The sequence below is a fragment of the Vombatus ursinus genome, unplaced genomic scaffold, assembly GCF_900497805.2.
Source record: "Vombatus ursinus unplaced genomic scaffold, bare-nosed wombat genome assembly UNPS02014264.1, whole genome shotgun sequence".
Classification (NCBI taxonomy): domain Eukaryota; kingdom Metazoa; phylum Chordata; class Mammalia; order Diprotodontia; family Vombatidae; genus Vombatus; species Vombatus ursinus.
The window spans coordinates 257,757-268,621 of record NW_020954042.1 but is presented as its reverse complement, the minus strand read 5'-3'; the positions used below and the strand labels follow the sequence as shown (position 1 = coordinate 268,621).

General features: G+C 34.6%; 1 protein-coding gene across 1 annotated transcript; it reads left to right on the top strand.

The window, feature by feature from the left end:
- The first annotated feature begins 326 nt into the window (after nucleotides 1–326).
- Nucleotides 327–1,280, top strand: LOC114042144 (olfactory receptor 13A1-like). Its single transcript, XM_027860818.1, has one exon. It carries the CDS (start codon nucleotides 327–329, stop codon nucleotides 1,278–1,280), a length of 954 nt encoding a protein of 317 aa, XP_027716619.1.
- Nucleotides 1,281–10,865: the final 9,585 nt, after the last annotated feature.

Sequence of the window (10,865 nt, the reverse complement as noted above, 5' to 3'; positions counted from 1 at the left end):
GAGAGAGAGAGAGAGAGAGAGAGAGAGAGAGAGAGAGAGATAGAGAGAGAGAGAGTGTGTGTGTGTGATTTGACTTTGCAAGGAGAAAGAATTCATTGAGAAGAGATTTCACTAACCAAATCATGTCTCTATATTTTGGGTCTGTGGTACAATACAGTTAGATGACTTTGTCAAAATTGGATTTTGGAATATCAAAGTATTTTTAATTTGCCTCATTTTAATTTGAATCTTTGTACTTTTTTTTTTCTTTAGTGAAGAAAAGAATCTATTGTTTGTTGGATTTTGTGGGCATACCCTAACAAAAGAAAACCTGACCACCTACTCACATGGCATCAAGCAATCATTCCTCAGTGGCTGAGTTCACCTTACAAAGTTTCTCTAAAAATCCTCAGGTTCAGATCTTCATCTTCAGCCTCTTCTTAGGACTTTTCATAGTGGCTTTCACAGGTAACTCCCTCATTGTCATTGTGATCAGTTCAAATCCAGGCCTCCATACTCCCATGTACTTTTTCCTTCTAAATTTGGCCTTCTTGGATGTTTTCTCTGCCTCCACTGTGGTGCCCAAGTTGCTGCAGAACCTAATGACCAAGAACACCATTTCCTATGGTGGCTGCATAGCTCAGATCTATTTCCTAACTTGGTGTTTGGGGGCAGAGCTCTTGCTTTTCACAGCCATGGCCTATGATCGATATGCAGCCATCTGCCAGCCCCTCCACTACAGCACTATTATGAACAAGGCAGCTTGCTGCCTCATAGCATCTGCAGTATGGGCCATCAGTGGGACCAATATAACAATAAACACCATCATGACTGTTCGCTTGTCTTTCTGTGGCCCAAATGTCATTGATCATTTCTTTTGTGAGATTACTCCACTGTTGCCTCTCTCTTGCTCCTCAACTTATGTCAACAATATAATGGTAATTATGGCAGACATGTTCCTTGCTGTTTTCAATTTTCTGCTCATTCTGGTGTCCTATGGTTTTATCATCTCCAGTATCATGAAGATCCGGACAAAGGAAGGGAAGAAGAGAGCATTTTCCACTTGTTCCTCCCACCTTATTGTGGTCGCAATGTATTATTGCCCTATAATTTATATCTACATTCTTCCAGGTTTGGGTCAGTCTCTGAAGGAAGGCAAAGCAGCCTCACTGTTTTATACCATTGTGACCCCAGCCTTAAACCCTCTGATCTACTCCCTGAGAAACAGGGATGTGAAAATAGCCCTCAAGAAATTATGTGCATTCTTAGGAAATAATTGGTCATTTGATAAACTGATATAGCTCAGAACAATGGGATAAAGAGTATCTCTGAAACAGAAAAGTGTACATAGATCTCATCTTTACACATCATTTCTTCTGGTAGGCAATGCTCTTGAACTCAAGATGTGTTCTTAGGTGAATCAGCTAACTTCTTCATTACATTTTTTTTCTTGAAGATTTTTAATGAAGGAAAAGTCAGAATGTCACCAAAGGATATCATAGAAACATTCAAAGTGACATAATGTGTCAGATTCATGGTTTAAGCAGAATAGAATTTTGTTGCCAAGACACATTCTAAGAGAGAATTTATTTGAAGGCATGGTTGCCTATTCTCTCTGAAGTCAAATATTTATGTAAGACATATTGGATTTTTTATTAGGAACCTGATAGAGTTCAAGTGCAGTAGAAAAGGCCTCAATTAGTTCTCTAACACCACAAGAGGACTTCCTTTGATTTAACTAAGGAGTAAAGAAAAGGCCTCTCCTTGCTTTCTCTCCTCATGCAAAGGAAATGGCTTCATCTAAGGCTGATTGTATTAGAGAATTTTGGTGACTGTGGCAATGGAAAAGGCATAAAGAAAGAAAAGCAGTATGAACAGTTCCTCAATTTGATTCCCTCTGCAGAGTAAGAGAGATCTAGAACTCAACTCCTGAGGCCTCAGCAACAAAAATAAATGATCAAAAAGGAAAAAAAAATATTATGCCAGAAATGATCAAAGCACCTACCCAGAAGACAAAAATAACCAAAAAAGTACCTATAATCAGAACCTGAAAGAAAAAAGTGTTACAACAATTAGAATTCTTCATAAAAATGCATTTTTTTAAGTTATAAAAGAAATGAGAACTATGGAAGGGAAAGGAAGAAGAATTTATGCGGTGGTTACTATGTACCAGGCACCGGGATAAATGTTTCTTTTTTTCCAAATATTGTCTCATTTTATATTCTCAACAACTTGAAATATAGGTGCTATGATTATCCATGTTTTGCAGGTGAGGAAACAGAGACAAATAGAATTAGTAAGTGTTTGAGGCCAAATTTCAACTGAAGGCTTTCTGATTCCAAACCTAGTGCTCTAGGAGAAAATTGGAAATAGAGCCCCTTAGTTTAACAGAAGAGGGATAAAACCCTCCTGTAGTCATAAATCACTAAAAATCATAATAGACCAAATTAATGATTCTAAAAGTCAACAAGAATTCTTGAAATAAAGTCAAAAGAATGAAAATGAAGAAACTGTAAGGTATTTGATACAAAAAAAACTGACCTAGAAAATAGATCAAAGTGAGATAACTGAAGACTTATTATGTAACAATCCCCAAGAAGTGGTTGATGGGTCAAAAATTGCCCTGGGATTTATAGTTTTTCACAAAGAAAACTAAGTGGAGATCAGCCATCAATTGTGGGAGGGGGTAGAGATATTTTTTTCACTCACAGTGACAATGTGAGTTTTGGGATTCTCAAAAATGTGGGCCTGATTTTATAAATCTGCCTTATGTTTCTTGAACCAAACTACAAAGGATGACTTGAACTTCATAAATACAAAGAAAAAAGGAACTTGGATATAATTTTTCAAGAAATCATTAAAAAATATATCCAGACATATAAGTATAAGAGGGGAAAGTGAAGATAGAAAAAATACACTGATGACCTCCTAAAAGAAATTCCAAAATAAAAACTACTTAATGTGTTATTGGCAGTACTCATAGCTTCCAGAAAAAAAGGAAAAAATATATAAGCAGTCAGAAAGAAAGAATTAAAATATAGAAGAACCACAGTCAAGATTGAACAAGATTTGGCAGCTATCACTTCAAAGAAAGGGAGAACATGGAGTGAAATATTCTATGAGACAAAATACAAAGTTCCATAACCAATAATGTCTTACTGGTGAAAACTGAGTATTATATCCTATGAATAAAAATGGACTTTGAATGAAATAGATTTTCAAATATTCTTGATAAAAAGAGAATTGAAAAAAGAGCTTTGAAATAAACATATAGAATTATTTATATTCTAATGGAGACAGAAGAGAATGTTAAAAGATTTTTTTTGGAACCCTATTATCACAGGGATAATTGAGGAAGTCAGCTGAAACAAAGACTGATAAATAGTTTTGTTTTGAAGTTGTAAGAAACCAGGCAGTTGAAGAATATACTTTAAGAGGAGATAGGAGAAAAATGGTAGCTTTTGAAGACATAATCAGCTTTTATAAATAGGCATATATCCAAAAACAGATAAAATGAAGAAAGTGAATGTCCCTTGAATTAGATTTTAATCTAAACTGGTCAAAAGAGGGCATAACACACACAGAGTTTGGTGTATAAATATATTCAACTGAACAGGGAAAAAATAAGAAAAAGGAATAGGGAAAGGGGAAATATAAGTGGGAAGGTATATTGAGGAAGGTATTTGCATTTTTAAATATAACAAATCTTACACTTGGAGAGGGGATAGTAAGGAAAGGGTTAAAAAAGGGGAAAAGAATGATACCTTTAAATAAACAGGAATAAAAGAGTATAGAGTAGGAAAACTACAAGAAAATAAAATGGGAGGGAGTAAACAACTAATTACCACAGCTGTTAGCATTCTTGCAATGAACTCATCTATAAGTAATTAGAAGAATTTCAAACTACCAAATATTGTTTTGTAGAGCTAGAAAAAATAATAACAAGATTCACTTGGAATAACAAAAGGTCCAAAATATCAAGGGAACTAATGAAAACAAATGCAGAGGAAGGTGGCCAACCCATTCCAAAAATATCCATAGTAGTTATTTTTGTGGTGGTAAAAAATTAGAGATTGAGGGAATGCCCATCAATTGGGGAATGGCTGAACAAGTCATGGTTTATGAATGTAATGGAATACTGTTGTGCTATAAGAAATGATGAGCAGGCAGACTTCAGAAAAATCTGGAAAGACTTGTACGGACTAATGCTGAGTAAAGTGAGCAGGATCAGGAGAACATTGTACACAGTAACAGCTATGTTGTGCTATGACTAACTTTGATAGACTTAGCTGTTTTCAGCAATGAAAGGATCTAAGACTTCTCCAAAGGTCTCATAATGGAAAATGCTATTGACATCCAGAAAAAGGACTATGGAGTCTGAATGCAGATTTAAGCATACTATTTTTTTTTTTGGTTTGTTTTCTTTTTCTCGTACTTCCTCCTGTTGGTTCCAATTCTTCCTTACAACATCACTAATGTGAAAATATGTTTAATAGGAATGTACATGTATAGCCTACATCAGATTGCATGCCATCTTGCAGATGGAGGTGGGGGAGGGAAGTGGAGAAAAATTTAAAACTGAAATGCTCATGGAACAAATTGTTGATAAAGTAAAATAAATTAATACAAAAACATCCCTTTATTCCTGGTATAAATCCCACTTACTCTTTTAGCTCATATTTTATTTAAGACTTTTGCATTCATATTCATTAAGGAAATTGATCTATAATTTTCTTTTTCTGTTGCTATGCTTCCTTATTTAGATATCAGTATCATATTTGTTTCATAAAAGGAATTTTGTAGGATCCCTTCTTTATACATTATTCCAAATAATGTATTTAATATTGGAATTAGTTGATCTTTAAATGTTTGATAGTATTCACTTGTAAATCCACCTGGTCCTGGTCTTTTTTTCTTATGAAGCTCATTTATGGTTTTTTCAATTTCTTTTTTCTAAAATAGGTCTGTTTAAACATTTTATTTCCTCCTCTCCTAACCTAGGCCATTTATATTTTTGTAACTATTCTTCCATTTCACTTAAATTGTTATATTTATGGCATATAATTGGGCAAGTAACAGCCATGTTGTATGATGACTAATTTGATAGACTTCGCCCTTCTCAGCAATGCAAGGATCTAAGACATCCCCAAAGGTCTCATGATGGAAAATTCTATCCACATCCAAAGAAAGAACAATGGAGTTTGAATGTAGATTGAAGTATACTATTTGCTATTTTTTTCTTCTTTTGTGTTTTGTTTACTCTTTCTGCTCATTCCCCCTATTGGTTCCAATTCTTTCTTGCAACATGACTAATATGAAAATATGTTTAATAGGAATGTCCATGTACAGCGTACATCAGATTGCATCCTGTCTTGGGGAAGGAAGCGGGGGAAAGAAGGGGAGAAAAATCTAAAACTCAAATGCTTATGAAAGTGATTGTTGATAAAATAAAATAAATTAGTAAGAAATATCCCTTTATTCCAGGTATAAATCCCACTTAATCTTTTAGCTAGTATTTTATTCAGGACTTTTGCATCCATATTCATTAAGGAAATTGGTTTATAATTTTCTTTTCCTGTTTTTGTGCTTTGTTGTTTAGGTATCAATATCATATTTGTTTCATAAAAGAGATTTGGTAGGATACCTTGTTTACCTAATACTCCAAATAATTTATTTAACATTAGAATTAGTTAATCTTTAAATGTTTGATAGTACTCACTTGTAAATCCATCTGGTCTAGGTCTTTTTACTTATGAAGCTCATTTATGGCTTTTTCAATTTCTTTTTTCTAAAATCCATCTGTTTAGACATTTTATTTCCTCCTCTCCTAACCTAGGCCATTTATATTTTTGTAAATATTCTTCCATTTCACTTAGATTCTTATATTTATTGGCATATAATTGGGCAAAATAACTACTTATAATTCTTTCAATTTAATCTTTCTTATTAGTATATTCACCCTTTTCATTTTTTGTACTAGTTATTTGGTTTTCTTCTTTCTTTTTAAAATATACCTACATCTTGATATTGTTTTACTTTTTTTGAAAACACAAAAGTTACCCAGTAAAGTATAATAGTAAGGTTTAAAAACTTGGATCTTTAATGAAATAGAAGACTGATATGCATTTCTAATGAAAAGAACAGCTATGGAAAAATTTGAAGTTCAAATACAGGAGTTAAAACATCATTAAAAGATAAACATAAGGGACAAAAGAAGGGTAAACTACTTAAATTCAAATATGGTGTAATAATACATCTATTTCTTCTTTACCTTTTCATCATCAGTGTTCATAGAGGGAGTCTAGACTAAAAGGATGAGAGTGATTCTGTTATGCGTGGATGATCTTAAATGAATGGAAAGAGAAGGGGAAAGTGATAGCTAGGAGAGGAGGCAGAGGGCAAGACAGGTTAAAGAAAAGTATCTTACACAATTAGAGTGCACAAGTACCCATCTATTCAAACAAGGAGCACAGGAGGAAGAACAGCTGATGCTTTAACCTGACTCTCATCTGAACTGGTCACACGAGTAAAGACACACATACACACACTCACACACATGGATATGCACACGCATACATGCACACACACATGCACACACACATGCAATTGAGCTTCACACAGTCAAGTGCACATGATCTTTTTCTACTTCTTCATGTAGTCTACTCCATCTGAAGTGCTTCTTTTTCCAGTCATGGAAAAGCATGATTGCCAAAATTACTCTGTATTTTCTTGGTGTCCAGAGTGTGCTACATCTGTGCTTTTATTTATTCAATAAATATTATTCTTCTAATGCAACTTTCCTTTTGCGAACCCAATGCCATTACTCATGTCTTCTGTGAAACTGCATCCCCCCAATGTCTTACTGTCCTCATGAACTTCCACCTATATAAATAATGCAGGATTCTCTTGGCAGATGCCTTCTATGTGATTACACATTTTCTGTTTACTTTAGTGTCCTCTGTGTTCATTATGTATAGTATAATTAAAATCCAAACAGCCCTGGGCAAAAGGAAAGCATTCTACACTTTCCCCCTCATTGTGTTGTCCATATATTACTGATACATTTTAATAATACTATACATATATAAGGCTTAGGTAGCTAGGTGGCACAGTGGATAGAGCAGTGGACTTGGAATCAGGAGCACTTATCTTCCTGAGTTCAAATCTTGCCTCAGACACTTACTAGTTATGTGACCCTGGTCAAGTTACTTAACTGTTTGACTCAATCCCTTATCTGTAAAATGACCTGGAGAAGGAAATGGCAACCTACTCCATGTTCTTTGCAAGGAAAACCACAAATGTGGTCTCAAAGAGTTGAACACAATTGAAAAATGATTAAACAAAATATGAGGATTCCATGAGGCTTGCATCTAACCAAAAGTTGTTTCCACCATCATCTTCATCACTTCATGATCTTTCTTGATGGAATACAGGTAGAAAAGTCTAAATCATTATGTTGATATTATTTTTGAGGTAATTTAATATATTTATTTATTGTGAGGAAAAATCATTTATTTTTAATCTCTTCTTTTATTAATTTATTTTTATTTATCAACAATTACTTCCATAAGCATTTGAGTTTTAAATTTTTCTTCCCATTCTTCCCCACCTACCTCCCCAAGATGGCACACAATCTGATATAAGCTATACATATACATTCTTATTAAAGATATTTTCACATTAGTGATGTTGTAAGTAAGAATTGCAACCAATAGGAGGAAGCACCAGAAAGAGGAAACAAAACACAACAGAAGAAAAAAAAATAGCAAATAATTTGCTTTGATCCACAATCAAACTACATAGTTCTTTCTTTGGATGTGGATAGCATTTTCCATCATGAGGCCTTTAAAGATGTCTTACATCCTTATACTGCTAAGAAGAGTTAAGTCTGTCAATATTAGTCATCGCACAATGTGGCTTTTACTGTGTGTAACATACTCCTGGTTCTGCTCACTTCACTCAGCATCATACCAAATAAGTCTTTCTAGGTTTTTCTGAATTCTGCTGGTTCATCATTTTTTGGAGCACAATACCATTCCATTCCATTCATAGATCACATTCACAGTTATGATTACTATCTGTGCCTTTTTGCCATCTTTTCCCCCCACTGTTTATGCTTTTCTTTCTCCTTTCTCCTTTTCCCTCCTCACTAGTGTTTTGCTTTTGACCACTACCTCCCTCAGTGCCACCTCTCTTATATGAGCCCCCTCCCTTTGCCCTTACTACTTCTTCCCTCTCTTCTAACTCCCCTCCCTTTTCTCTCCTTTTTCCTCCTACTGCCTATAGGGCAAGTTAGAGTTCTAAAAATAACTCATTATGTTATTTCTTTCTTGAGCTAAATCTAATGAGAGTAAGGTTCAAACAATGCTCATTTCCCTCCTTTCTTTCCCTCTATTGTAATAGGTTTTGGTGCCTTTTTCCTGTAATGTAATTTACCCTTTTCTGTCTCCTCTTTTCCTTTTCTCTCAGTACATTTTCTTAGTTAGATCAGATTAATCCACTTACTTGGATCCATTTAACCCACTTGATTAGATTTTTTTATCATTACATCAAAGTCAATTTTTACCCACCCCCTTTATGTATGCCCATTTAACATGGGGTAATAACAATACAGTTCTCAAGAGTAACAAGTGAATTCTTCCCTTGTAGGGATGTATACAGCTTGCCCTTATTAATTACATGTTTCTTTCTTTCCCATTTACCTTTTTATGTCTCTCTTGAATCCTGTATTTGAAGATCAAATTTTCTGTTAAGCTCTGATCTTTTTATCAGGAAGTTTTGGAAGTCCCCTATTTCTTTTTCATATCCATCTCCTTCCCTGAAAGATCATGCTCATTTTTGCTGGGTAGTTGATCTTTGGTACAATGATATATCTCCTATGTATATGGTGCTATTGTAACTCAGACCAAATGAAACAATGTACATGAAATAATTTTTCAATAGTATTATCTCTTTTTCTTTCTTTCTGCCTCATTGTGTTCTATCATCTTCATTTGCAAAGGTCCTATATTTTTTTCATTATTCTTACCATTGAATAGTAATCATGATAACTGATGTTACATAGTACTTTAAGGTTTGTGAATCATTTTTCATTCATTTTCTCATTGGAGTTTTATAACACCCTCCTTTGGAAGGCATCTCTGATATTTATCCTTATTTTGTAGACGGGGACACTGAGATTCATAGAGGCAAAGTAAGAGACTCACCAATGTTCCCATAACTAGTTAAATACAGAGGAGAGCTTCAAATTCTGATTTCTCCAAACTCCAAAACCAGGCATCTAGCTATTATTTCATGCTTATTCCTTTATTGTTGTTTTAATATACACAAGCCAATGATATTTTAAATTTCCTTACGTGAGTCAGTCAATCAACAAATATTAAGCACTTGTTATGTGCCAGGCACTCTGTGCTAAGTGCTGGGACTGCACAGAAAGGCAAAAATACTACTTGTTCAGATACTAACAGGGGAGGTAACATGCAAACACTTATGTACAAATATGATATACAGAGGGTGAGTTGGAGGTCATCTTAGAAAGAGATGACCTCTTTTTCTCTGTGTCTGTCTCTGTCTGTCTCTATCTCTGTGTCCATCTCTGTCTGTCTGTCTTTGTCTCTATTCATACATGTTGTGTCTTTAGCATAGGGAGTTCATGATGAAGCATTTCCTTTACCAAGGAAGATCAATCCATCTTCAAATAATCTTAGAGAGTGAGAGTGCTTGGGACAAAAAAAGATAAGTGACTTATGCAGAGTCTACACAGAGGAAGGACCAAATTTAGGACTCTTTTATTGGAATTGATTATCCACATCCTCATCTCCTACAAATGATGGAAATTTGAACTACATTTCCAGGTCTCTAGGTTCTGTTACATGAGCTTTTGCCTTATTTCTTTAGGGCCCAGACCATTCTAACAACTTCCAGGTCATTTTGACAGTATGACCCTTTGTGAGTACCTTACCCCTCTGTTTTCACCACCATTCTTTTGTGTGTTTTCTCCATTATAAGCTCCTTGAGAAAAGGGACTGTCTTGCTTGTATTTGTATTCCTCAAAGCTTAATATAATGTCTGGCACACAGCAGGTTCTTAATAAATGTTATATCTACCTCTCTCCCTCTCTCCCTCTCTCCCTCTCTCTCTCTCTCTCTCTCTCTCTCTCTCTCTGTATATATGTATATATATATATATCTGTACATCTGTCTATATACCATCTATTATTATTGTTAATTATTCCAAATTTCTGTCTTTTTATCACCAGCACCTAGTCCAGAGCCTGATGCATGGGAGGTTCTTAAGATATTCCAGTTGATTGATAAGGTGACAATATCCTAAGTTCCTCAGCACCATGCTCAAAATCACTCTTTTCCACTAATCCCAACCCAGAATTTTTATTCATGGATTTAGAACTCTAAGTCCATCAGAGGTCAACTAGTCTCACTTATTCCCTCATTCTGAAGATAACAAATTAATCTCTGTCTGTCTCTCTCTCTTTGTAGGAGGGAGGTCTGAATCTTTCAAAATATACCTTTGAAAGAAATAATAGAATTGGATTTCAAAGAATAGTTTAGGTACTAATATCCTACTTTGAGATTTCATGAGATGTGATCACTGCATTTCTCTTCTTAAAATATTTGTGAGTCCTTTCAATTTCTTTACAATGAGGAATTACTTTCAGTAAGGTCTTGTGTCAGATTTTGTAAATGTTCATTCCAAACTGGTTGGAGTAATGGAAATAAAGCACTGGAAAAGTAGTCCAGAGCATTGGGTTCTAATCTCTACTCAGTCTAACCTTCTGTGTGATCTTGGATAAGTACTTCCCCTGTTTAATAAACTCTTTGCAAATTAAATTGCTAAATTAATGAGCTCAAGTTTCCTTGAGCTCTGAC

What these genes read in the sequence shown, in the direction of transcription:
- LOC114042144 (XM_027860818.1), top strand. Translation starts at nt 327, where the DNA reads ATGGCATCAAGCAATCATTCCTCAGTGGCTGAGTTCACCTTACAAAGT.